This window comes from Lagenorhynchus albirostris, chromosome 1 (genome assembly GCF_949774975.1).
Source record: "Lagenorhynchus albirostris chromosome 1, mLagAlb1.1, whole genome shotgun sequence".
In the NCBI taxonomy this organism is placed as follows: Eukaryota; Metazoa; Chordata; class Mammalia; order Artiodactyla; family Delphinidae; genus Lagenorhynchus; species Lagenorhynchus albirostris.
In genome coordinates, this window is record NC_083095.1 from 36,713,468 (window position 1) to 36,740,634 (window position 27,167).

A 27,167-nucleotide genomic window follows, 5' to 3' on the forward strand; every position below is an offset into this window, starting at 1 on the left:
TCAGCCTGAAAACAAACACACACACTTTTTCATCACTTTTTAAAGATTTAATGGGCTAGACTTGTTCTCCCTTAAAACTTATTCTCAGGAATAGGCAATTTTCTAGACTCCAGAGAGCATTTATTTGCCTCTCTCTTGTGCTAACACATTCAGTGATAGTAAATTAGGTCTTGAAAGAGGCCCATTCATTGTTTGGTGCCATTGGTGTGCACCAGAAGAAATACTCAGTGGGCTGAAATAATGTATTGGCATCCTGAGCACCGACCCTAAGCAGCTTAGATCCAAAACAGAGACTTGCTTGCACAACACTTCCAAAGGATTGTGCATCTGGAAATGTTTTTATGATCAGCTATATTTTCAGCCTGGTAAAGGAGGTCAGCAGACATTTTCCCTGTTTAAATGGGATGGGGGGGGAGCGCGGTTGGAGGGAGGTCACAGTCACACAAGGTTATGGAGAAGCCAGATGGCAGACAGGGAGAATTCTAGCAATAACTCCCCAGGGTTCCTGGAGACCGCGACTTCCAGAGTAGACCAGTGCTTGAATCGCGATCCAGATCAAGGCCTTCCGACCCAAGGGTGAGCCTAGGTGAGGACCAACCACTGCCCCCTCCCCCCGCCCAGTAGGCTTCCGCAGGGGCGGGGCGCTCCGCTGGGTTGGGGCTGGCAGGGCCAGGTTCGGCATGCTATTTGGAGAGAAGGGAGGAGACCCGAAAGCCGAGTTTGGTAGAGGTGAGCTGGGTGGGAGCTCATTCCAACTCCCCCATGCAGAAGGTCTGCAGGTAAACAAAAACGTTCCCCACCCCGCCACCGATCTGTCCCGGGTCCCGGCGTAAAGAGGGCGGGAGGGGGGCGGGTCCCGGGGCGGGTCCCTCCCCGGGCTGCGCACCCTCTGGGCGGGGAGCGCGCACCGCCCTCGCCCCCCCCCCCGCCTAGGGGTCTCCTCCCCAGCGCGCGTTCCCCGCCCCCTCTCCGGGCGGCGGCGGCGGCGGTGCAGGGGAAGGGGCGGGCGGGGGCCGGCTCTCTCCTCCCACCGCGCTCCCGCCGCACACGCTTCCCGGCACCGAGCGAGCGAACGGCGGCGAGGCGGCGCGGGCCGGCCCCGCTTCCTTCTCGCCGCCGGCGCAGTTCTCGGGCGGGCGCGCGCCGCGATGGCCCGGGGCGAGCGGGGCTGAGCCCGCCGCCCGCCCGCCCGCTCGCCCGCCGGCCCGCCGGCCCGCCGGCCCAGCCATGGCGAAGCAGTACGATGTGCTGTTCCGGTTGCTGCTGATCGGGGACTCCGGGGTAGGCAAGACCTGCCTGCTGTGTCGCTTCACCGACAACGAGTTCCACTCCTCGCACATCTCCACCATCGGTAAGGGGCGGTGGCCGGGGGCGCCCCACCCTCCCCGCCGCCGCCCCTTGTCGGGGCGGCCCCTGCCCCTTCCCCAGCCCGGGAACAAGGGTCCGCCCCTCCGGCTAGCGGCGGTGTCGTGGGAGGCGAGAACGAGGGGATGAGTCCCGGGGTGAGGGGCCACCGGCTGGGGATTTAAGCCTGGGTTCCTGGAGGTGACAGGCTCCCTGCTGCTGTCCGTGACTATGGAAGGCGCTCGGGCCTCACGCTGGGGAGCCTCCCCGTAGAAGCCGAGATAACAGGGTGGCGTAGGCCTGGGTACCCCAAGCTGGGGCAGTGAGAATCAAAGCCACCGATATGACATCCCCCCACCCTCAGGTGCAGAGGGGGAGGGGGAAAAAAAGCTTGTGCTCGGGGACAGGGGTTCACTGTGGGGGGAGGCGAGTTCTGAGTCACTGGGTACCCTCAGTCCAGGGGCGACCCAGTGTGGAGCCAGGAGGGGGAAGAGAGGAGGAAGGGATTGACTTGACAGGGCACAGTTGTGGAGGGAAGCCACAAGGTGGGACACCTGCGAGGAGGGCATGGCCAAGGTGAGAGCCCATGTGCCGGTGAAGGGGGCATTTACTAGCCAGCTTCCAAAAAGCAGCCAGCTGAAGCATTTGTCTTGAAGGCGGCTAAGGACCAGGAGGATTACTTGCCAGGCAAGGGGGTCAGAAAGCAGGCAGGACTCACCTTAGAGTAGATCTCTTTGCTCTGGCAACGCTGGAGCCTGTGCTTAGAGGGACGAGGCCTTGTGGCATCCCGGACAGGACGGTTATGGGCTCACTGGTCCATAGGAGTGGGTGGCCTCCCCTCTGAGAGTCCCCTCTTGAACCCTGAGTGGCCTCCTCCTCTGAGAGGTCTGAGTGGAGGGCATTCCACTCACATCTAACAGGTTCCCTGAGTGATGCCCTGGAGTGGCTTCAGCACTGCCCAGGTCCCCTCTCCTGTCAGGAAGGGCCCCAGACTAGGCTTCCACTTGAGACTTCCACCCTCCCTCCCCACACAGGCTCCTTGCCAAGAGAAAAGAGGGAGCAGGTAGAGCCAGGAAGATGAGAGCCTCATGGTTCAGAGGCAGGCTTTGTTGTCAGACAGACCTGGAAACCTCACGTTGGGGCAGCATGACCTTGAATATCACTTCAGCTTCTGAGCTTTAGTTTCTCATCTGTAGAATGGGAATGATAACAGTTCCTACCTGCCCAGCTGTTGGAAGGATTAAATGAGATAATGTTTGTAAAAGACTGCTGCTATTACCGTTGTCATCATCACTGAGCTCCTGGGGTCTCATTCTCTCTTTGCTTCACTGTCTTCAAGGGGCTCGGGGTCAGGGGACAGATAGATGCATTCATCTTCCTCAGGGGAGCTGTAAAGCTAGCTCCTAGGAGGCCCTGGAGCTTGGACTGGGCCGCTGTTTGAATGAGACACATCTCAGGGATGGGACAGGTCTGGAGACCAAGGGAGGGCTGCGGGCCTCTGGGGAAGGCTCAGGGAAGAGGAGATGTTGGGGGAGTGCCTGGGAATGGCTGAGGAACCAGACGGGATATGAGGACAGGTTGCAGGCTTGAGGACAAAGGGCAGCAGGTTAGCACTTTCTCTGCACTGATGGCTGGGTCCACCTTTACCCAGGATAGAGAGGACTTTTTAGGAGTTTAGATTCCATGGAAGAGAAGGAAACCTGCCTTTCTTCACAACAGCCTTTTAAAATCTGCCCCACTGGCTTTCTTAAATGCTTTCCAGTTTAAAGCTTTCCACAGCACTTGTGACTCTGCCTTGTCTTAGGCGTGTTTTTTGGCTGTAACTAAGACTTAGGAGAAGAGTTGGACGGTCAAGAAAAGCTTTCCCTTCAGGGATACAAAAAGTTCCCCCAGGGAGATGGAAGGGGCAGCCAGGAGACAAATCAAGGAGCCAAGAAAATGGGTACTACCAAGTCCTATTCATTAATTTATCCATTCCAAAAAACAAAAACAAAAACAAAAAACGTGTGTCCTGTATCTGGGCTTGGCGCTGCGACCTGATCATGGACGTTGATCTCTGCACGTTTCCCAGAGCTGCTTCTGTGGAATAGGGAAAACGGAGCAATTCACCAGTGACTACCAAGACAGAGTTCAGATTCTTGGATCATGTCAATTTGTGATTCACTGTTTAGGCCACTTACTGTAAGAGCATGTGACATTCCAGAAATGGGCCTGTAGGGGGCAGTGAGGAGACCTCCCAGGTAGGTGGAGGCACTGACCGCCCCTCTTCTTTCTGGTCAGCAGGTGGGCAGGTGGCCCTGAGCTGGGTCCGTGCCACCGGCATTTATTTCCCATGCAGCTGTGCTGACCCTGAAGGGGCCCGTGCAGAGGCGGGCAGTCAGCACTGTGATGTTTTCTGCTGTTTCTTCACCTGTTAAGCCAATTAATTAAACATTCGCTACAAAGTACCGCACCAGGCATGTTAGAGACAGATTGCGGTCCACCTTTTCCTGCCCACAGAAGCCTGTGATCTAGTTGGGGAAGCAACACAGGCGAAAAAGAGCCTTGGCCACAATTAGAGAATCTCTTTGCAAGCACTTTGTGAAGCACTCTTCAAATGTAGGGGATGGATGATATCCTCATTGTTCCTAGTAGCAATGAAGGTATCACATTCGGTATCAGCAGCTAAGTAACCACGCAAGACTTGTCTTAGGCAGCCCGTGCATGGTGAGGGGCCCGTGCATGAGTGCTAATGCTACACAAAGCACTAGATGGAGGAGGTCACAGAAGGAGAGGGGCCGTGTGGACGGAAGCGGCAGGGAGGCTCAGGGAGGAGGGAAGGCTGGAGAGAGGGCTTGCAGTGTGGGCTGCATCTCAGTTCCTGTAGGGGAAGGAGCAGATGGAGTGACGGGAGCAGAGACGACAGAGGTGGGAATTCAGTGGGTGTTCATGGAACTCTGGGCAGTCTGGCTGGAACAGAAGGGAGTTTTAGGGGAGGAGAACATTCCTCTGTTTATCTCTCTGTCTCCCAAACTATACTTCACGTGCCTTGAGGGTCAGACCAAACCTCATTCCTCTTTGTTTTCGTAGTCCCAGAACAGGGCCAGGCACGCTCTCCATAAATGTTAAACTAATGAACAAACGAGGGCAGAGGGCATTGAGGGCCTGGCTGAGGAGCCGGAACTCCAGCCTTCGTGATGGCGTCAAGGGTTTCTCGAGCAGGGGGACGACAGGATGAAGGTGGCACTTAGGATGTTGGCTGGGAGAGGGGCTTAGGCCTTGGGGCAGGGAGACCAGTCAGGGGAGACCAGTGGTAGTATGTGGGCAGGTAGGACCCTCTCAGCTCGTCCCTTCTCTCTCTTCCACCCCTCCCCCTCCTGGGGCACCAACACCAAACTCCACGCAACCCCCTGTTCTTGTTTCCCTCCGGAAGCAGCGAGTAGTTCAAACCTGAGAGGGCCTCGTGCGGCTGGCGCTGCCTGCCCAGCGGGGAGATGATGTCCCATCCTAGTGGACATCGACACGCAGGGGACCTTTGATTTCCTTTCTGTGTGGCGGCCACGTGTCAGCCACTCATGCAAGCTGTAGGGACTGTCCTTGAGTTGGTTTTCTCCCCCCAATCCTTGGTCTTCCCTGAGACCCTGTCATCTCTGTCTCTGTCCTGGGGACCTTTTTGTCTTAAAGGCCACCTTCTGGGCTTCTAGGAGGCTTCGGCCTATAATTTTCCGGCTTCACTGTTTGAACGGCTGTGGCTTCAGGCTTGGTTCCTCAGGCTGGGTTTGCTGCTGCAGTAGCATCTTTCTCAGGAAGTTCTCTTTGAACTGGCTCTCCTTGCCTGGGGAAAGGGCTTGTGAGTAACTGAAGATGGGGGAGTGGGCTGGGGAAGGACCAGGGGGGGAGAGATCAATAGCCTGCAATCCAGTGGCCTAACAAACATGGGGACCAATGCTTGGGCACCGTGGTCCTGAGGTGTGCGGGCCCCCAGACCGCAAGGCACTATGTATACATGCCGTGTACACCGCAGGAGGGTCAGGTGGGTCTGTGTTCCCCACCGTGTTGGGAGGCCTGCAGAAAGGAAGGGGAGGTGAGAAGCTGAGCAGAATAGAAGGAGCGCAGACCACATGCCTAAGACTTGCCGTGGCCTTACAGACACTTAACGTCTCTGCCCTTAATTTCCACATCTGTAAATGGAAGATAGTAACAGAACCTTCCTTAATGGTCTTTGTGAAGATTACAGAGGCTAATAGATACAAAGCACTTGGCAGAGCTCTCAAAAAAAAAAAAAAAGGCAGCTGCTCTCATTGTATTATGATTATCCGTAGCTCATAAGAAAGTTGGAGATGAACAAACTGTCAGTATGTGCTTTGAGGTCATCCCGTCCATCAGTCGTGCATTTGGTCATTCGGGCACTCTCTGCAGAGCGCCCGCCGTTCTGAGCCAGGCAAGGAGCTGCGGGGACAGCAGTGAACAACATGGGGACCAGGGTGCCAGCTGCCCTTCCTGGGGAGCACATGAGGAGACTCTGGGTTTCATTTCCGCTTTGGTGCTATTCCCCCCTTGCCCTGACAGTGCCGGGGCTGAGAAGGAAGAGTGAGTTGGCGAGGATGTGCAGAGGCGGAGGAGTGGGGAGAGCCGTGACCCGCGAGGACGGCTCTGCCTCAAGGCTCCGACCTCAGCCAGGTGTCACCCTGCCTCCGGCCCTGCTGCGCACACCCCCGCCCCAAGGACGTGATCGCCGAGAATGGCTCAGAAGCCCTCATTTCAGCTGCTCTGTGCACCTGCACAACTCTGCAGATTCACCCACAGCTTCGAGCACCCTGGTTCCTGCTTCTCCCTCCTCTTCTCCTCCTCCCTGCTTCCCAGACAGCTTGGTGATGAGCTTTATAACATGAAAGTCGATATTTGGCTATTACTCTTCCACCCTGATTGCCCCCTCTTCCCAGAGTGCCTTTTTCTGTAATCTAATATTTGCGTCTGTTTCCCTGTAAAAGTGCCAATTTTCTGCACCGGCCTCTGACCTCTCCTTGGCTGTTCCGCCCTGGGCCATGTGCTTTGTCAAGGGTACCACAGAGTTTCCTGGACACTTAATCCCGCCCACTGAGGAGGAAAGAACTAACCATTGGCCCTATTTTATAACTAGGAACATCGAGGCCCCAGGGGAGTGATGCTCACGTCTTGCATTCAGGTGACCCTAACTTGAACCATCTCCTCTCCTCCACTTTCCCAGACTGCATTGGGCAGCCCTCGCTCACCCCAGAAGGCCCATCCCGGCTGCCAAGCAGAACCTCTCTCCTGGGAGCCAAAGGGGAGAGGACGTGTGCCTCCCTCACCCCATCTGAGGGCTCTGGGCTGGAGGGACAGTTGTGCCACTGCTGTTGGCTGCTTCCTTGACATGACCCTCTGGGGGACAGTCCGGGGCCGTGATGGAGGAGTCTGGCCGGGGCACCTCTGAGGATGAGATCTGAGTGTTGCCTTCATGATACTATTTTGATAGCATATTTATGGGGAACTCTGTGACTGGGGCCCCATGATCCAAAGAGAGAGCCGACAGTTGGCTTCAAAATATGGGTCATTCTCTGATCCCTCTTCTCTGATTAAAATTTTCTCTCCACGGATCTTTTCTACTGGAATGTACTGACTTCATTCATTCACTCATTTATTCCCTCACACACCTACTCATTCATTTTTTTTCTTTCATTGATTCAGTTTGGTTGAATAATATACACTGAGGATCTGCCTTCTGCCAGGCAATGAGACTGCGAAATGAGCGAGATGCTGTTGTGCTCTCTGGGAGCTCACAGAGCTGTTGAGGAGTCAGGCATCCGGACAGACAAGCAGAGTTTATGCAGAAACCATGTCAGAATGCTTTGGAATCACACAGGAGTGATAAATTCCTCCTGCATCGGTTGGTGACGGCTTCACGGAGGAAGTGACATTTGAGTGAGGCCTTGAAGACTAAGCAGGGTGCCCCAGGGGACGGGGCTGGGGGCGGGGTGTGTGGAAAACACCTCAGGACTCGGGGCTGCTACTCTTCTGCCTGGCTGTGGTCGCACCAGCTTAAGTTCAGCTAGAGCCTTGCTGGGAGTTTGCTCTTTGGGCTCCGAGCGAGGGCAGGCGCATCGAGAGGGCCTGTTCCCTCTAAGATGTTTGCTCCTGAGGCTCCAGGCTCCAGTCTCTTCCTCCTGGAACCTTCTGCCGCCTGTCAACATGGCCCAGCCCAGAAGAGGCTCTGCGGAGGGCGGAGGAGTGAGTGGTCAGAAGCCTGGCGGGTCTTGGCTGCCTCAGCGGTACCCACGGACCACTCAGGAGCTGGCTGAGGGAGCAAGGCCCAGGTCAAGGGTCTGCTGGAGGGGAGCAGGACGGGGTTAGCTGGAGTGCGTGGCACACAGCCCGGAGGCCCTGTGGAGGTCTGTGCATGCAGCCGTGGGAAGGGCAAGGGGACCGATGTTTCCCGAACACCTACTCTGCACAGGGATGGTGTGCTTTCCATACGTGAGCCAGTCTGTGTAGAGATCTCGTCATAAAGTGGGGGGCGAGGAGTCTCCAAGTTGGCCTTGGAAGTGTTTGAGAAGTTTCTTGGTACATTCTTCAGTTAGAGCCTCCAGACAAGTTTCTACGTCCATGAATGTGTGTTTCTATGTACATGAATGTGTATGCACACGTGCGTGACGACGGTGGGTCCCCAGGAGAGTCCAGAGAAGGGCAGGGCCTTGCTAAGCTTTCCCTCTTTTATCACAGAGGAAAGAATAATGTGGCCCCTCTTTTTCTTCTCTTCTGAGGAACTGCAAGTTTGACTGAAATGTGTTCTTGCCTGGGGCCCTGATCCTTCAGATCTTCCCCCTGCTGGTACCTTCTTGTCATTTAGTCCTCAGCTCAGATGTCACCTCCTTTAAAAGATCTTCTCTGACCAGCCATTCTAAAGCAGCTTGTGCCCGGGTGTCCTCATGCTCTACTCCATTATTCTGCTTTTGCCTCAACACTTAGCACTCTCTGAAATTACTAGTTTACTTATTATCTGTCTTCCGCACTAGAATAGAAGCTCTATGAAGACAAGGATCTTTCTGTATTATTTGCAGCTGTGTCTTCCAGTACCTAGCTTAGCTCCTGGCACATGGTAGGCATTCAATAATAGTTTGTTATGAATGAATGGATGAATGCATGCGTACATTTCCTAGAGGACTTTTGCTCTTCCCTGAGGGAAGTTGCAAGTAATATTGCTTTCTTGGGACTCACAGACAATGAGAAACTCACTGTGTACTCATGTACACTTTGGAACTGTGAGAAGAGGGGAGAAGGGGAGCATTTTGTAAGGGGTGAATAGTTTCCTGTAGCTTTTAGCTTTTCTGCTCAGATACACGCTATAGGAGAGGCTCAGACATAGCAGGGAGCAAGGAAGTGGCTCCCGTGATCCCTGCACGAGTCGGGTCCTCTTTGGTGAATGCAGAGGTGACAGGTCAGTGTCTTACACTAAGGTCAATACTGCCTGTTGCTCAGGGTCACTGCTGGTGTCAGATGATGCCCATCAGCTCAGACAGGCTGCTGAAGTGACCCTCCAGGACTCTGGAGTAGGAGATCCTAGGGCTCAGGCACTGGGGCATGCATTCCTCTCAGCATCAGGGGAGTCCACGTTTGACTGGGAAACCCTTCTGCATGATAATAGCCCCTGGGTTCCTGGGTCAAGGGTCTCCAAAGACTCTCCCTTCAAGATCTGATGCGAAGGTAGTAGCCTAGAGAGTTGTTCCCCGTATCACTACGTGCACTGCATCTGTTTGTGTCTTAAAAAAGAAAGGAGAGGGAATATCATTCTGAGATCGCCAGTCTTTCTTGTGGGTGGACATCTGAATCAGGGCCTTTGACCTCAGGTTAAATCATGGCCTTGGAGTTAGAGGATCAGGATTCTGTCTGCCAAAGGCCTTGCTTCCCATTGCTCCCAGAGCAAGATGGTGCGAATGCTGCCTCATGCATGTGCTTAGAGAGCCTGGGGGCACCTTTTCCCCTGAACAAGGCCAGCATGAGGGACAGTCATTCCGGAGCTGGGTAAGAGGAAGTCAGTGGCATGCAGCCGCACAAACAGTGAGGCTAAGAGTTCCCAGACAGAAGGGAGGAAGGGCGATGCAGTAAGTGGCAGGCTTGGGGCAAAGACCCTCTCCCCCGCCCCTCACCTGACTGGTGTGAGGCACACTTGTGCCTGGAATCTTCTCTTGAGCTTTGTCTCTTAGCTCTCCTGTCTTCTTCCTCTCCCTGTTCTTCCCCTCCCTTGTCCCTCAGCTGGCGGGGAAATGGTTTCCTCTCTTGCTGAGGGCAAGGGATTACGCCGGTGCCTTGTTTGGGGTGGCAAAGTCAGGCAGCCACCTCCCTGCAGGATCCGCCTTTCCCGACAGTTTGTTTTGGGGTTGCTCGGGGTGACCTCCTGCCACATCCCATGTGAGCTCCACACGTCCTGTCCCGTACATGCTGGTTTCCTGCAGGGGGAGGGGCTGGGGTCCTTCCCGGGACTTGAGCTTGGTAACCGGAGCCAACATGGCTCCAGGGATTGGGTATCTGCCTTGGGTTTCAGATGTATTAAGTTGTTCCTGTGGTGGCGTCTCCTTGCTGATGGAAAGGCTCAGGTCACGCTGGCTGCCGGGCCTCTGGGCTGCGGTTGATCACGGTGATAACATTTGGCACCCACAAGAGTCCTGTTTCCACTTGAAGCACGTGGCACTGGGCGGGCGGGCAAGCTGGCGCCTGACGTTAACCCATGAGGTGCTGGCTCACCAACAGGCACACCTGGTTTGCCAGAATCTAGGTTGCAGGCAGACTCTGGGGGCCGTGTGGCTCCCGTGGTGGGCGGCGTCTTCACTTTCTGTTGAAACACTCCAGCTCAGCGTGGTTGTCTCCCCCCTCGGCACCACTCTGCTTCCTCTTCCTGACATGAGCTCCTTCCTACTTTCTAGAGCTTTTTCTATTCCCCAAGCCATGACCCTAATCTCATCCCCCCCATAGGAGATAGCTTTTTCAGCTAAGATTTAATAAAGCTCTTTGTGCCAGGCTCTGTGTTATGCGTTTTATAGCTTATCTCATAATCCTTACAAAAATTCTCTGACATCAGGGATTGCCATCCCCGTTTTACAGGTGAGGAAACTAAGGCAAAGAGAAGTTAAGTAGCTTTCCCAGGATCACACAGGCAATTAGTGGTAAAGGCAGGATTGGGACCAAACTCTGACCTCACAATTGTGTTCTTAATGACCTCGCCACTCTGTTTCTTCTTTTTTTTAACATCTTTATTGGAGTATAATTGCTCTACAATGGTGCTTTAGCTTCTGCTGTATAACAAAGTGAATCAGCCATACGTATACACATATCCCCATATCCCCTCCCTCTTTTTTTTTTTTTTTTTTTGCAGTACCTGGGCCTCTCACTGCTGTAGTCTCTCCCGCTGTGGAGCACAGGCTCCGGACGTGCAGGCTCAGCGGCCATGGCTCACGGGCCCAGCCGCTCTGCGGCATGTGGGATCTTCCCGGACTGGGGCACGAACCCGTGTCCCCTGCATGGGCAGGCGGACTCTCAACCACTGCGCCACCAGGGAAGCCCTCCCCTCCCTCTTGCGTCTCCCTCCCACCCTCCCTATCCCACCCCTCTAGGTGGTCACAAAGCTCTGAGCTGATCTCCCTGTGCTATGCAGCTGCTTCCCACCAACCATCCATTCTATATTTGGTAGTGTATATATGTCCATGCCACTCTCTCACCTTGTCCCAGCCCACCCCTCCCCCTCCCCCTCCCCGTGTCCTCAAGCCACTGTTTCTTGAGCTGCACTGCCATGCTTTCCAGGGTTTTCTTTGGAGGCAGACAGTGATGGGAAGGAGTGCCATTCCCCTGGATGTGCCCTGTTCCTTTCTTTCCACGGTCTTCCCAGGCCCTCCACTGTGGACTGGGGCAGTAAGCTCGTCCCCACAGTGAGGTATCTTAGGAGCTGAGGGAGTGCCAGTGCCGTCTCCCTTGCCCTGTCCCTCTGTCCCCAGCCCCAGTACCTAAAGCAGGGCCTCCCTGTCCTCCAGTTCTCTGACGGCAGCCCTGTTACTGTGCTCCAGGACTCTGGGTGTGGCCTGGCAGTCCCTGGGGGTTGCTGCTGAAGGAGCAGAGGCTACACAGCCAAGGACACAGGAAGAGCCAGAGGCCACTGGTATAGTTAGGGCAGCACCGTCATAGCTGTGTCAGGGCCTGGCACTGTCACTTAACTGAGTTTTCTTGTCATTGTCTGTGAGGTGTTAAGGCAGCAGGACACATGCCACTGCTCTTGAGCCATGGGCACCCCCTCCTCCTGCTCTCTGGGGCAGGGGGATGCCACTAAGGGCATTGCTACTTTTTGCCTGGCACTGCTGGTATGGAGGCGGAGATTTTTTAAAAATTATTTATTTATGGCTGCATTGGGTCTTTCTTGTTGCGTGTGGGCTTTCTCTAGCTGCAGCAAGTGGGAGCTATTCTTCGTTGCGGTGCGCGGGCTTCTCACTGCGGTGGCTTCCCTTGTTGCGGAGCACGGGCTTTAGTAGTGCGGGCTCAGTAGTTGTGGCTCATGGTATTAATTGCTCCGCGGCATGTGGGATCTTCCCGGTCCAGGGATCGAACCCGTGTCCCCTGCATTAGCAGGCAGATTCTCAACCACTGCGCCACTGGGGAAGCCCGGCAGGTGGATTCTTAACCACTGCGCCACCAGGGAAGTCCGAGGCGGAGATTTTTAAAACAAACACAATATTTTGTCAAATACAAAAGTTATCCTCTGCCTCTTAGGTGCTCTGCATCAAGAAGACAAAAAGTAGGAGGTGGCAAGCAGCAGGGCACATCGTCTTCCTCCCAGCCCTGTAGCTGAAACGACTTGCCACCAGCCTGGGGGAGCCACTAGGCAGCAGTGGGCAAGTACAGGCTGAGAATTCTCAGGCAACCTGAGGTGCGCGCTAAGAAGAGGGGCTGTGCTATGAGGATGCCCACGGGCCGACACCTGGGGTCTGGCATGGACTGGTAACTGTGCTGGGACCCATGCCCCCAGCCCCCACTCTGCACATCTGTCTGCCTCCTGCTTCTCTCGGTACCAACTGGCCAGTCCCTCTGCACCACCTGGAAGGAGCCGCTTTGGCGGAGACGGCACTGGCACTCCCCCAGCTGCTCCTGTTGGCCAGGTCACGCTGTGGGTGACCAGCAAGCCCACTGATGGGCCTCCTTTGGGTCAGATGTCCATCCTGGTCTAGGCGGGAGCTGCTTCTCCACACAGAACATGCCACAGCCAGCCCTGCTTCCCTGAGCGGAGGCTTTGGGTTGTGCACTTCCAGCCGAAAAGGGACACTGGGTGTGGCGGACACCACGATTGATGTATCTGAGGTGCTGGGAAGAAACGATGAACTGCTGGTCGTGCTCTGGGCACTTGGTTGGGAGAGGGCCTCGTCTTCTTGACTTTCTGCTCCCAGGGCTCTAAGGTCTCCAAGAACCTCTACCGGAGCGGTGTGGAGGTAGCTGCTTGTTTCTTCACACCTGGGTGTTCCCTGTGCCCGGGAAAGGAAGCCGGTCCTCTTGAAGGATGCTGACGTGGCGCTGTGCAAGGCGATGCATCTGGGCTTAGTGAAATCATGAGCTCTCAAGGACCAAGGGGCTCCCTAATGATAGGTTATGGTGGGCTTGCTCCATGTGTACGCACTACTAGACGCCTTGTTATACCAGAACAGGGGTGGGGAAGGCAGGGGCGGGACAGAAAAGGCAGTAAGAGTCCGCAGCCTTGGAGGGTTGGGAAGCCACTGATCAAGTGAGGTGTCCTGGGTAGGTTTTGAGAAACCTGTTTGCAGTTCTGGCTCAGCCATAGGATGTGGGAAGGGAGTAAGTTACTTGGCTTCTCTGTGCCTCACGGTAATAATCCCTGCCCCTACCTCCTTCATAGGGCTGGCATGAGAACCAAGGGCTCTGGATCCCCTAGCCAGGGGGTGTGCTATAATGCTTAGCAGTATCATGAACCTTGCGTGTGTTCTACCTAGAGATGGGCTAGACAGTGATTTTCAAACGTTAGTGTGCCTTAGATGTAGTAGGTCTGGGTGGGCCCATTTGCATTTTCTAACAGGCTCCCCAGTGACGGGGATGCTGCCGGTCTCCGGATGAGCAAGGGTAGTGGAGTAGCAGGGGACTAGACTGTGCAATCCTTCCCACATCAAGGGTGCTCTGGGTTTGTTTTCCTGGCTCCTCCCCAGCAAGCCTTTATTTAGCAAAGGGAAGGTAGGAGTGAGAGAACTATCTTCTACCTATGAGGAGCTGCACATATATAATTTATACCCCACACCAACCCTTAGGAGGCCACTGGTATTCTCATTCTATGCAAGCAAACTGAGGCTCAGAGAAGTTGAGAGTTCCCCAAAGTCACACAGCAAGTACCAGAATCAGGATTCAGACCCAGGTCTTTCTGACTCCAGTGCCAATGGATAGCTCTTCCACTAAATTAGAACCCTCAAACTTTCGTCTATCTAAAAAGTCACCCATGGTCCTGTTAAAAATACAGGTTTCAGGGCCTCACTCTCAAATTTTTTTTTTCTTTTTTTTTTTTTTTGCGGTACGCGGGCCTCTCACTGTTGTGGCCTCTCCCGTTGCGGAGCACAGGCTCCGGACGCGCAGGCTCAGCGGCCATGGCTCACGGGCCCAGCTGCTCCGCGGCATGTGGGATCTTCCCGGACCGGGGCACGAACCCGTGTCCCCTGCATCGGCAGGCGGACTCTCAACCACTGCGCCACCAGGGAAGCCCCACTCTCAAATTCTGATTCATTAGGTCTAGAAAGTAGTATCTCTCTTTTTTTTTTAATCACCCCAGGTGATTCTAAAGCTGAGCATCTGCAAAGTACACCCTGAGAACCGGAGAACTCCCATGCTGCCTTACTTGACACTTCCCGTGCAAAGTCGCAGTCCAGATGGAACTCCCGCACTTCAGCATGTGCTAGAATCACCTGGAGAACTTGTTAAAACACAGATTCCTAGCCACCTCCACCCCTACCCCAGTCCAGAGTTTTGGATTCTGTAGATCTGAGGCGAGGCCTAATAATTGGCATTTCTAACAAGCCCTGACTGATGGTGGTGCGGATGCTGCAGGTCCGGGGACCGCACTTTGAGAACCACTGTCCTTAGAAGCCTGCTGTCAAAAGTGTGCTCCATGGGCCAGTAATATCAGCCTCACCCGGAGGCTCGTGTGGCATCTTAGGCCGCACCTCACACCGACTCAGTCAGAATCTGCATTTTAACATGGTCCCCACATGAGTTGCATCCACTTTAAAGTTTGAGAAGTGCTGTCTTAGGGGAGCCAGAATGAGAACACACCAGGGGTGGAGTTAGATGAAGAATCTTTCTTCTCTCTAAGGAGTCTGAAGGTGCAACAGAGAGGGGCGAAACTGTTAGGACAGGATGCACACCTGGAGGGGGCTGATGACAGCTGAGAGGTGAGACTTGGAAAGGATAGAGGACCCTTCCCCAGGGAAGGTGGAGACGACAGGACATTCTGAGGAAATGAGGTGGGCCTCACAGCAAGGCTTCGTCAGGCAGCTGTCACTTTGCCCTTAAGACAGTGGACAGGGTGTTCTCTTGGATGCTTTCAGCGGTAGTGGTAGGGAGAGGGTGGACCGGGACTGAGCCCTTCAGCAGGGAAGACAGTGGCTGTGAGGAATGTGGTGGGTGAAACAGCTTCTGAGCAGCGGCGAGGGCCGGCGGAGGTGAGAAAGCGTGAATCTCTAGGCGACTAAACAGGGCCAGTCTTTTGACTTCGCCCTGCAGTGCTCAGCAGTGGGAAAAAACCAACAGCCACGCAGGGACAGGGAAGGGGCCGCAGATGGGCACAGGTCACGGCAGGCCAGGGCTGACTGGTAGATGGACACCGTGGAAGGTGCAGGGTGTATGGGAGCAGAGTAGAGCAATAGATTTCACTAGAAGATCTTTGGGCTGTTAATCTTTCAATTTAAAGGAGGGGAGTGGGTGGGAGAGGAAGATCCCTCAGAAGGCATAGACTTTCTGTTTCTTCCTTAGTGCCGGTGAAGAGCCAATACTGATGCATTTTATTTCTCAGAGATGTTACAACAAATTTTATCGGTGGTCAGGAGGGTCTAGGTTGCAAGACGGTGGTGGGTGGGGGGTGCCATGAGCCCCCAGAATTCCCCAGCCTTGGTCCCTGGCCACACAGCTAAGAAGCGAGGGAAGAGGGGAGGAGGAATCCAAGCCCAGCGCTCACTCCCAGGGCGGCTCCCTGTCTTCTTGGCAGCCCTGCCTCTCCTAAGACCTGCCTTCATTGTCAGGGAAAGCTCCCTGGTGTTGGGGGCTCCTCCCCCCGCTGAGCCCTTCTCCAGAGAGAAACAGCAAAGCGTAGGTAAGGCCTCTCTGCCTGGTTAACACACTATTCTCCTCTCATTCCCCCAAGGAACAGTGCAAGGGCTCTGCCATCAAACAGGCCTCTGCTACTTGCTGTGCCAACCCTGGGCTAGTTACCTTCCCTCCCTGGGCCTTTGTTTCCTGTCTGATAAGCTCTGTAAGGGCAAGGACCATCTGTCTTTTTGGCCACTTTGTCTGCATCTAGCACTGTGCAGGGCACAAAGTAAGTTCCCATAGAGGTTTGTGGAATAAAGGATACAGATTCCTCTCTCACCAGCTCCCCACCCTTGCGACCACTTTGCACAAGGTGCTGCCCTTTGACTGGGCTTGCTGGGCTGGTATGAGGATGAGCTGGCTTTATTATGAAATGAACAGAATCCCTGGTTTTCCTGGGAAGAAGGCACTGTACCAGGAAAGAACAAAGGTTTCTTGATTCCCTTCTATGCCGGGTGTTGGGGAGAAGCAAATTTTTAAAAAAATATTTATTTATTTATTTAGGCTGCACCAGGTCTTAGTTGTGGCATGCGGGATCTATAGTTGTGCCATGCGGGATCTATAGTTGTGCCATGCGAACTCTTAGCTGTGGCATGCGGGATCTAGTTCCCTAACCAGGGATCGAACCCAGGCCCCCTGCATTGGGAGCGTGGAGTCTTACCCATTGGACCACCAGGGAAGTCCCGAGACGCAAATTCTTGACAACTGCTTGTCTAGGGAGGGGGTGAGCACGCTACTGCCCCCCACCAAGGCCAGGGTTCCCTCTCCTTCTTTCTCCCTCCTCTTTTTTTTACTTTCTTGGCACCCTCGGTAGAATGGCTGCCAGACGTTATCCATTTGGAAAAGTACAGCTCGATAGATATGAATCAGCTTGGGCAGGTGAAAAATGATTCACTTCCGAGCAAGCTGATTTAGTTAAGGTTGTCCAGTCTGAATCTTTTTCTCCCTTTTAATTAAATGATGATTGGTCTCAGTGGTGAGAAGGAAGAGCCTGAATTTAATGTCTGTGTTTGTGGAAAGCTGGGGACAATGTGGATACGGGGGAAGTATTCCTGTCGGCAAAGAACTAATGCCGGGCGGAATGGCAGGGGCACTGGGGGTTCTGGCACCCTTGGGGCTGTGCTGTGCAGCCTGGGGACTACGGGCCAGAACTCTGCCTTCACCCTGTTTCTCACCTGAACACCGGTTAATGGTGCCCATTCCTGACCTGTCTCCAGGGAGCGCACTAGGACTGCAGCTTAATTAACTTCCTAGACACAGTTCTTGAATCACTGGGCACAGTGCCTGGCACAGTGAGGGCTGGGGAGAGGTGCCTCATCACTGCTGTCACTCAGATTCAGATGCTGCTGGTGGTGCCGACTTCTCCTGCTGCAAATTCCCCAGATACGTTTGTGCGCTGGACTGGTTTGCCAAATCCCTTACGTTTCCTGTGTCTTGTGGCAGCTTAGCTCCTCAAGCCCCTGGGCAGATGAGCCTGAGAACCCAATCGTCTACCCTCCCTCCCCCAATGACATGCTGTGCCCCTGCCTCTTCATGTGGTCACTGGCAGTGACCCAGGAGCTCCCATGTAGGCCAGGGCTGCACTTGGTATAGTGATAGCTGTGACCCACTGAATGTCCACCAGGTGCCCGGCACTGTATCTCATTTGGTTTTCTCAGTGACCCTCTGAAATGATTGGTAATGTCCCCATTTTACTGATGAGAAAATGGAGGCTCAGAGGTGCCCAAGGTCATAGCTATGAGTTAAGTGGCCAGAGTTAGGATCCAAGCACAGGCCTGACATTGAAGCCCATGCTCCTTCTAGTAAACAACAGTGCCTCCTCTGGTAAAAGGGCCTAGTCAGCAACAGAGGCACTAGGCCGTCCCCTTGGTGGGCCTTTGTTAGGTGCCGAGGGCTCTATACACACTGTGGGGCTGAAAGTCCTCCTCTCTCGCCAGGGTCTCTGTGCCTTCCCCACATTCATGACGGCACCATAACCCCTCCTGGTTGCTAATAAGGCAGAGAATAAACCCAGGCAAATGAGGTGGACTGCTATTCCTAGGGATTAGAGTTCCAGGAGGGATAAATACAAGTGGTTCTCTGCAGAAGTATAAATAAGGAAGACTTTACACAGGAGTAGAGTGAGACACATTTTGGGGCTAAGTAAGGCAGCAACGGAGTGGATTCCTCCATATTCACTTCTGTGTGCCACAGGCCCTTTACTCCTGGCAACTCCAGCTCAAGGAGGAAGGGAAGCCCCATTCAAAGCCCTGGACACTCCCTGAGGGTCAGTTTTTGGTTCAAGAAGGCCTTTACCTTGTGCCATCTTTCTGCCAAGTTAAACCAAAAGGAGACCCTCAGGTATGAGTGCCCTGGGCCTTACTTCAGTTCTTCAGCGGGTATCCTTCCTTTCTTTTTTTTTTTAAATTTATTTATTTTATTTTTTGTTGCTGAGCACGGGCTTTCTCTAGTTGTGGCGAGTGGGGGCTACTTTTCGTTGCGGTGCGCGGGCTTCTCATTGTGGTGGCTTCTCTTGTTGCAGAGCACGGGCTCTAGGCACGTGGGCTTCAGTAGTTGTGGCATGCGGGCTCGGTAGTTGTGGCTCACGGGCTCTAGAGCACAGGCTCAGTAGTTGTGGCGCACGGGCTTAGTTGCTCTGCGGCATGTGGGATCTTCCTAGACCAGGGCTCGAACCCGTGTCCCCTGCATTGGCAGGTGGATTCTTCACCACTGCGCCACCAGGGAAGCCCCCTTCCTAACTTTCTTGCTCACTTCCTTTCCCCAGGTGTTGACTTTAAGATGAAGACCATAGAGGTAGATGGCATCAAAGTACGGATACAGATTTGGTGAGTTGGGTAGGAGGAGAGGACCTGGGGCTCTCCCTAGCTGCCACTGCCGTGTGTAAAATCCAGAGGCTTCATCTGGAGTAACTGGCCACCTTTTCGATGGAGAGAAGCAGAAGTCTCAAAGCCCATCTCCTGCTCCCATGAGCCTTAATCTCTCATCTCTGCGGCTCCCAAGATCTTAATTCCCCGACCAGGGATTAAATCCAGGCCCTTGGCAGTGAAAGCGCGGAGTCCTAACCACTGAACCACCAGGGAGTTCCCTCTCATCTCTTTCTTAAGAAACTTATGGGACTGACCGCAAGTCACCAAAAAGCAAGAATTAGAAGGAATTGGCAAACTAAGCACTGCGGGTTTGTCTTCGAATAAAGCTTTTCCCTTGGGCCGTGCTGCCCTGCATAGCACTGAGGTAGGATTCCAAGCAGGGAGGGCTACGCCCCATCCTTACGGTGGGAGTTCCTGGTCTGAGTTCCTCACTACAGCACAGTGCAGTTCCCATAAGTAGCCACAGGGGGCCGCTATAGCTCTCTGGCCTGTTGCTCCTGGAAGCATTGCCTTTCCAGCATTTGGAGCGGCCTCCCAATTTCAGAGTGGTATGGGCATTGCCTGCAGAGGTCCCAGACGGACTGGAGATGGAGTAGTCCCACCAGTCTGGCCACAATGGCCAAATCCTAGAGAAAGTTATCCAAGACCCAGTTATGGTTGTGGCTCCCAGTGCAGATACAGTTGACAAGGACCCACAAGCCCTGTCAGCACCTATGACCAGCCCTCTCTGCTGCAGAGTCAGATACGTTTGGATCCCCTTGGGGACCAAAGCTCCACTGATTTTTCACCCTGCAGCTCTCCAGTTTCTCCTGCAAAGGCACAGGGTCTCCCAGGTCCCGTTCCTCCCCTCCCCACCTGCTTCCATGGTCCCTGCTCTTTTGAAGGGCTGGCTTTCTGTTGCAGGGACACAGCGGGGCAGGAGAGATATCAGACCATCACAAAGCAGTACTATCGACGGGCCCAGGTGAGCCGCTATTTTCAGGGTTTAGAGGTGGGATGCTGCCACCCACACTCCTGGCTCTGGGCGTTTGAGATATTTGTGCCACTGATCCCCAAATGGGCCCTCGGATTGCCTGCTGGGGAGTGACGGGGGTGGGCTCAGGGCACTTCACTGATCATTCATTCATCAGCTACTCTCTGAGCACTCACTACTGGCGGGCCCCCAACTCACCCTCAACTTCCACCCTCCTCCCTGGGCCAAAGACCACATCAGAGTATTGGTGCCTTTCTGCCTCGGAGAGCTCTGTGATGAGCCTAGGAAGCGACAGCTGTGGGGGTCTGAGAGAGAAGGAGACTTTTCTGGGTGCTGAGGGATCTTCATTATGCTAAGCAGGGAGAAGGGAGATTGGGACCCAGCATTTAAGGTACCGCACCCGATTCTGACCCCATGACTATGCACTGTCTCTGTGTGCATGTACCTGCCCCATCTCTCTCTCCTTCTCTCTCTCAGGGTATATTTTTAGTCTACGACATTAGCAGCGAGCGCTCTTACCAGCACATCATGAAGTGGGTCAGTGATGTGGATGAGGTAGGATGTGCTGCCTCACTCTTGGGGGTGGGGAAGGGCACCTCAGAGGGGAAAGCAAAGTGAAGGCCACATGGGAAGGGCTGAAGCTGTCAGGGTTGGCGAGCAAACGCTACCAGGAACCCTTGCCTTCTGCAGCCCTGGATCAAGACCTCTGGGTGAGTAAGACATGAGGAAGAAGCCCAAGCAGCCATGCCCTCCATGCTCTATAACCTGCCAGGCGTCCATGGCTGTGTCTTCCCCTAAAATGAGTTAGAACAGAGCCTACGCTGTGAACAGCTTCCTTCCTGAAATGTCAGGACCAGGTGGAATTGCGAGACTGGGGTTCCAGTCCTGGCTCTGCCACCACAGTTGTGGAGCCCTGGGCAAGCCATTTGAACTCTGAGTCCCCACTTCTTCATCTGTAGAATAAGGGGCTGGACTTAAGTCCAGTGTCCTTTCCAGTTGTCCAGCCCGAGGAAGCATCAGTGTCTTCTACCCTGTGACATCCCTCTGGGACCCCTGGGATCAGCCATGGTACTTGGGGACGCCTGGCACCTGCACCCGGTCAGCCCACTCTGTCCCTAGGGCTCTTAACTTTGCTGCTGGTGTGGAAGCCAGTGTAGGCTGTGTGGGTGGGGAGATTGGGGGAAAGCAGGACTCACTGGCAGTTCTGTCTGTCCTTTGTCCCTAGTATGCACCAGAAGGTGTCCAGAAGATCCTTATAGGGAATAAGGCTGATGAAGAGCAGAAACGGCAGGTGGGAAGAGAGCAAGGGCAGCAGGTAAGTGCGAGTGAGCTGGCTGAATCCATCCCTTGGGTTTTTGGCTGGCTTCCTGGGCCAGGCCTGAGAACTGGGACCCAGGGTTCTATCACCATCATCAGACACCCTCCTACCTCCACAGTAGCCTAAGGCACTGGCTGAATTGCCATCCTTGAGAGTTTGTTTTCTGTCCTTTAGGATAGTGATTTGGGGTCCATCCTGAAACAAAGACCTCTCCCAACTCCAAGGCGCCCAAAGCAGGATTACCTCTGCCTAAGAGCCCACCCTGGTTAGTGCGGAGGAGGGACCTCAAGTGGCTCCCTTCTCCTCTAGCAGCATCTAGGCATAGCTTCTGTCCTACAGTCATCTCACCCCTCCACACCCACTCCCTGTCCTCCTTACAGTTGAAAAGAGGTAGGAAGGGAAATGAAGGCATGAAGGGCCCACATTCGGAGAAGCCATGGTGGCAGAGAGGGTAGGAGGATGGTTTTGAGGGAATGTCCAATCACACAGGGAGACCATCCTCCCAGAGAACAGAAAGAAAGATGGGTACCACGGAGGCCAGAGTCACCCACTTACTCTGAGGGCCTCAAGAGTTTTTCTCTCCCTCTTCAGTCAATAGCGTCCCATTAGCACTTGAAATAAAATTGTTTTTTAGTATAAAAAATAATACATGGTCATTGAAAAATTTGAAAATAGAGGCCAATTCCTACTAGAATATTCGTATTTGTTGATTACTGTACGTGTGGCCCTGTGCTAAGCAAGTGCTTACAGATGCATGACCCCATTTAACTCTTCCACAGCCTTGGTTGATAGACGCTCTCATCCCCTTTGAACAGAATGCGAAGTTGGGGCTTAGAGGGAAGAGGTAACTTGTCTAAGGTCATACGCTCTTAAGTGACAGCACTGGTATTCCAGCTGGGTCTGTTTGACCTCAAAGCCCATGTTTTTCATTAGTTTGTCCCAATAATTTTGTGTCTCTGTCTCCTAACACGTGATGTGTGTGTGTTGGGTGTATATGTGTGCCTGTGTGTAGGTGGGGTGCATTTGTGGAGCATCTTCTCCCATTCTCTGCTAGCCTGTGTCTTAGGAAGTCCTAGTCTCATCTGAGAAATTATCTACTCTGAGAAACTATCGCGACACAGCGCGGGCCCTGAGTGCAGTGGCAGGAAGGATGCACCAGGTGCTGCGGGCACCTCCCTTCCCTGAGCGACGCCCTTTCGGGAATGTTCTTCTCTTGCAGCTGGCTAAAGAGTACGGCATGGACTTCTATGAAACAAGTGCCTGCACCAACCTCAACATTAAAGAGGTGAGTCCCGTCTCTTGAGCTGAGTCCAGCGAGGCGGGGAGGCGAGAGGATGGGGCAGCAGAGTGGCTGAGAGCAGATGAGCCCCACCCAGGGCGGGCAGCCACAGGGGTGCCGGGAAGAGGGGAGACCTGGACTTACTGTGTTCCTTGCCCTCCCAGTCCTTCACGCGCCTGACCGAGCTGGTGCTGCAGGCCCACAGGAAGGAGCTGGAAGGTCTGCGGACACCCGCCAGCAATGAGTTGGCCCTGGCGGAGATGGAGGAGGATGAGGGCAAACCTGAGGGCCCGGAGAACTCTTCAAAAACCTGCTGGTGCTGAGCATCTTGCGTGGAGCGCCCCGCACAGTCCTCTCTCCCCGCAGGAGGGCTGTGGGCACACAGGGAGCCTGGGCTTTGCCCTGCTTCTCTTCTCCTTCGGGTGACCCTGTGGAATCTCAGCCACTGCTCCTCCCCCTGCCTGGCTCCGGGGAGCAGCTCCTCTGTCCTGTCCGAGCAGCCTCGCCCCCCTCCCCCCACCCTCCCCCCGGGATGGCCCCCTCCAGCCTGTTTCCCCAGCCACAGGCCTGCTTCAAGCCCCTGATGTGCTATGAGCACTGCCTCACTACCCTGAGGTCCCAGACGATGGCCCAGTCTGGAGTCAAGGCCACTGGAGGTTCCTTCTCTCTCAGTGCATCTGGTCTCCTCTCCGCTTCTCCTCGCTTCTTCCCACCTTTCTGTCCCTTCCCCTCAGCTGTGTTCCTATCAAAGCCCTCCCCCCGCCCCCCCACGTGTCCTGTGTGGCTGCTGGTACAGCACCTTTCAATTCCTCCCTCTTTGCCGGGCCGAGGGAGTGGACTCAGGCTCAGGGGCACGTTCCCTGCTCTGCTCTGGGAGAAGCCCCACCCCGCTTTGTGGGAAATTCTTCCCGTCCTCTCCTCCCCGCCGCCCCTTCATGTGCCATGGGCCTGCCTCCCCGGTGACTGGGGAAAGAGGAACGGCAAGAGAGGAAGGAAAGCCCAAACTGGTGGTCCCCACGCCTGGGGTTGTCCTACACCCCACCCCCACCCCGCCCCATCCCCAGCTTCCGCTGCACTTGGCTGCCTGCCCTCCTGCCTCTTGGGGGAACTGAGTTTCAGAGAAGAAAAAAATGATGAGGGGTGGCAGGGATAAGAAGTAACCTCAATTCTCTACCTGCCCTGCAGTACATACACTATTTCTCCCTGACCCCGGGCTCCCGAATTTAAAGATGTGGACCAAGGCCTGAGGGCACTGCAGGGGCATGGAGAGCCCTGGGGCCAACCACACACTCCAGGAAGGGGAGGTGTTTGGAAATGAAGGACCAGCTCCTAAGTATCAAGTTAAGAGCCAGGACAGCAGTTTGCAAAGCAGAGGGGAATTCGGCAGCAGCAGAGATTCCTGGGCCCCATCTTCCATTTCTTATGTAAGAAGGGCACTTCCCCACCGCCCCGGCAGGTGAGAGGTGACAGAACCACGCTGGTGTTCTTTCACCGAGCCCAGCCTTCCGCTCTCAAGGCTTTCCTGAGACCCAGAGTTTGTGGGAGAAGGGCAGGGGGCTCACGGGCAGAAAGCAGGCGAGCCCTGGGTAGGAATGCTTGGTGCTGTTCCCTTCAGCCTTCAAGACCAAGTGCTCATCTTGTTCCTCAGCTCCTGAGTCAGAGGCCTGAGGGTTTGCCAACTGCACTGTGGCTACAGGTGGAGGGAAGCGGACTCCCTCCTCCAGGGCCCTTTGTTTCAGGAAGAAGTTTCTTTAACCCCATATGGTCCAAGAGTCGTTTGCAGGAGGCCCTTTAAGGAGGGAACAAGTCAGTTACCAGCCCTAGTAGGGTTCCTCCCCACCTTCCCAAGATGGGAGAAGCCTAGGGAGGAGGATCAGTCTTAAGCTGCGTTGCATGGCTGGCGCTGGAGTGAAAACAAAACTGGGCATCGAACATTCACTAATTAAAGACTAAAATCCAGGACACACACATGTGAAGGGTTAAGAGCCCCACTTCCTTACTCCTCTGAAAAAATGGGTGGGGGTTGAAATTGCCAAACCTTTCCTCTGACTCTTATCAAATCAGGAGAGGGCAGGAGAGGGTAGCTCAGGATGAGGGAATGGGGGATGGGTTATTGTAGTGGAAGGAAAAGGAAGGCAGGAATAGTTATAAATCGTCAGCTAATGAGAAATGTAAGGAGCTGCCTCTTTAGGACGAAGTCATGACCACAGCTGAGGATGTTTCCTTGAGAACTAACTCCTCAGCTGTTAAAACATGCAGCATCACTCTGGGGTGGGGAGGTCAGCAGTGCCAACCCGCGGTGTGCCCTCAGCCAGGGGCTTGGGGGAGGGGAAGTTATACTGGCCACTGGCTCCAACCTGTGGTCACTGTTGCTGCTTTCCCTGAAGATCTGGCCGAGTACCATTGCCTTTCTCTCCTAGCCCCCCTGGGGAAGAGGGACTATATTTTTACTGTACCCTAGGGGTTCTGGAAGGGAAAACTTGGGGTTAGGATTCTATGGCCTAAGAAGCCCCATCCGTAAGGGCCACAGCTGGGGAGAGGTATGGGGCAGGAGAGGGGTTGGGATTTTAGGGTGCAGCTATGCTCATGAGGTACCAGAGTCAGCCTCTCACCCCTAAACTTCTCCAGTCCCGGACGCAGCCTGGGACCTGGCCTTAGACTGTTGAGCAGGTGCGCCTGCCTGTTGGCTCCACCTTTGCACCTGTTGTCTTGAGGTTCGGCACAGCCCCAGGCTCTCCACCTGCTCCTGAGCCCCAGCATCTCCCTGTGACGGGTAAACTTCGTGTGCTGTGTCTCGGGTCCAGGATATGAATTGTGAGCAGGGTTCATCTATTTTAAACACAGATGTTTACAAAATAAAGAATATTTCAAGTCACAGCTGTGACTGCCTGTGTGAATCCCCGGGAGTAGATCTCACTGGGACCCTGGCAGTTCAGGGGGAGGGAGAGAGGCAGTGCTGGTAGAAGAGGTTCCAGAATCCTAAAGCAACAGCAGAAGAATGAATGGAAACAGCAAACGTCTTCCGTTTGGTGCCTTTCCTAATGCCACCTGCAGGGGAGCCCCAAGCAAAGCCCCCATTGCTCGGCAGTGGGCTCCCATTGCGGAAATAAGATTGAGTAGAGTCACTGGGGACATGCTGAATATCTATGTCTGAGGGTGTCTTTAAAACCAAGAGGTGGGGGGCTTCCCTGGTGGCGCAGTGGTTGAGAATCTGCCTGCCAATGCAGGGGACACGGGTTCGAGCTCTGGTCTGGGAAGATCCCACATGCCGTGGAGCAACTAAGCCCGTAAGCCACAACTACTGAGCCTGCGCGTCTGGAGCCTGTGCTCCGCAAAAAGAGAGGCCGTGATAGGGAGAGGCCCACGCGCCGCGATGAAGAGTGGCCCCCGCTTGCCACAACTAGAGAAAGCCCTTGCACAGAAACGAAGACCCAACACAGCCAAAAATAAAAAAATAAATAAATTAATTAAAAAAAAAAAAAAAACCCAAGAGGGTTCTCATCTGCTTGGAATGTAACAGAAACAGGTCTTCCTGAAGGCATGAGGTGGGATTAAGTAATCTTTCAGAAGTTCATCCTAGCCCTGTGCTTGGATACCCCAAGGGAACAAGGCAGTCTAGAATCTTGGGGTCTGGGGACTGATGAATACTATACTCTGGGGTCCAGAGTTGATGGAAGAGGCAGAGAATGTTTGGAGGTAAAGATAAAATGAAGAAGGAAGGAGTAAAACAAGGCAGGGCAACAGTAGCCTAAGATCTTAACCTGCATTTTCCAATTTACAGAGAACTTGTAATGCTTTATCTCCTTTATCGGAACAATCAGACAATCACGGCTGTGTGAGATAAGGAAGGTGATTATCTTTATCCAAGTTCGACAGATAAGGAAACAGGTGCCTAGGGGCCCCAAGGAAGAGTGGCAGAGTCAAGGCTTAAAAGGAACAACCGGAATTGAAATCTCCAGAGGGGAAAGCTTGGCACCTCTATTTAGAAAAATCACTACATGCAGTTCTCACTTGCAGCCAGAATTGAGAACCATCGACCTAGGCTTTCTGCCTACTAAGCCAGTGAAGTTTCCAGAACATCTGTCCCTGTGGAAAGCCATGTTAGTGCATGTCCAGAGTTACAAGCTTCTGGAAAGTAGGCCAGTTTGAGGTAAATCTGGAAACAAAGAGGTATTTTAGGAGAGCTTCATCAATTGTATTCAATCGTCAAAGGTGAGAACCTGGGCAACTCAAGGTGTCCTAGGTTGCCCCTGGAGAAAAGGGATGTCGTGTACCTAAGGAAGACAGCACTTCCACTCCTCAGTTCAGCAACTTCCATGGTCTTCCTGGAGAGGGGTCCCAGAAGGGCAGCCAGTAAGAGGCATCTGGAAGCCCAGAGAGTACTAGGGAAGTGCTAGGCATGCAGGTGAATCTGGCAAGTTCATGTTAAGAGTTTAGCCCATTATCAGGGCGAAGTTCTTGACTCAGTGGCTTAGGAGGCGTTTATTTGCTTTTTCTAGCAACTCCACCCAGCCTCAGCAGGGGACACACTTCCCTCTGCATTTCCTGCCACCTCTTCTAGTGGCAAAAGATTCCATTCCCACTTAGGTAATGGAGGCTTTTTTGTAGGGAGCAGCCAGTTAAGATGTATGGATTCCCGTGTTGCTATAAACAGCCATGAACAGGCTACAGAACAGAACACCTGGGTACTTCCTGGAAAGTACTTCCTCCATCTTCTCAACAAGTCAGATTCTCAAGACCAGCTGCTCCCCAACCTGGTTTATTCTTTGTTCTAGGAGACAGTTCCCAATGGACACATACCTGTGAAAACACTCTCTAGTAAACAACTGCATTGTTATTGAAATTTCGCTCTAAAATCCCAAAGCCAGGTAAAGCCTAATTGCCAGCTTTAATGATGGAGAAATCCAGGCATTAAAAACAAAAAACAAAATAACAAACCCCGATTTCTTGCATTGGTGGGTGTTTGGAAGAATGAAGTGAAGCATTAGGTCTTTTTAGTTTCTGTGGGCTTCCAGTGCTGTGCTCCCATGATAGCTCTTAGCATGTCCCCCGATGTCC

At 53.9% G+C, this 27,167-nt stretch overlaps 1 protein-coding gene and 1 long non-coding RNA gene across 4 annotated transcripts; both read left to right on the plus strand.

The window, feature by feature from the left end:
- The first annotated feature begins 1,186 nt into the window (after positions 1 to 1,186).
- Positions 1,187 to 24,984, plus strand: RAB15 (RAB15, member RAS oncogene family). Of its 3 annotated transcripts, none has more exons than XM_060141152.1 (7): positions 1,187 to 1,351; positions 18,437 to 18,497; positions 19,443 to 19,503; positions 19,990 to 20,067; positions 20,738 to 20,827; positions 22,050 to 22,115; positions 22,274 to 24,984. In XM_060141152.1, exons 1-7 carry the CDS (start codon positions 1,228 to 1,230, stop codon positions 22,430 to 22,432), a joined length of 639 nt encoding a protein of 212 aa, XP_059997135.1. In that variant the 5' UTR covers positions 1,187 to 1,227; the 3' UTR covers positions 22,433 to 24,984. The 3 variants fall into 3 exon arrangements, with proteins under 3 accessions (XP_059997135.1, XP_059997143.1, XP_059997152.1); XM_060141169.1 differs by having other exon boundaries at positions 1,262 to 1,281; XM_060141160.1 differs by lacking the exon at positions 19,990 to 20,067.
- LOC132515144 (uncharacterized) lies at positions 5,899 to 7,883 on the plus strand. The gene is made up of 3 exons (XR_009539067.1): positions 5,899 to 6,003; positions 6,464 to 6,508; positions 7,030 to 7,883. It is a non-coding gene; the product is annotated as an uncharacterized LOC132515144 (long non-coding RNA).
- Positions 24,985 to 27,167: the final 2,183 nt, after the last annotated feature.

Bases quoted from the DNA above. Each gene is read 5' to 3' on its own strand.
- RAB15 (XM_060141152.1), top strand. From the start codon at position 1,228: ATGGCGAAGCAGTACGATGTGCTGTTCCGGTTGCTGCTGATCGGGGAC. The intron at 18,498-19,442 runs GTGAGTTGGGTA...TTTCTGTTGCAG, and splicing joins AAAGTACGGATACAGATTTG to GGACACAGCGGGGCAGGAGA. The intron at 19,504-19,989 runs GTGAGCCGCTAT...TCTCTCTCTCAG, and splicing joins AGTACTATCGACGGGCCCAG to GGTATATTTTTAGTCTACGA.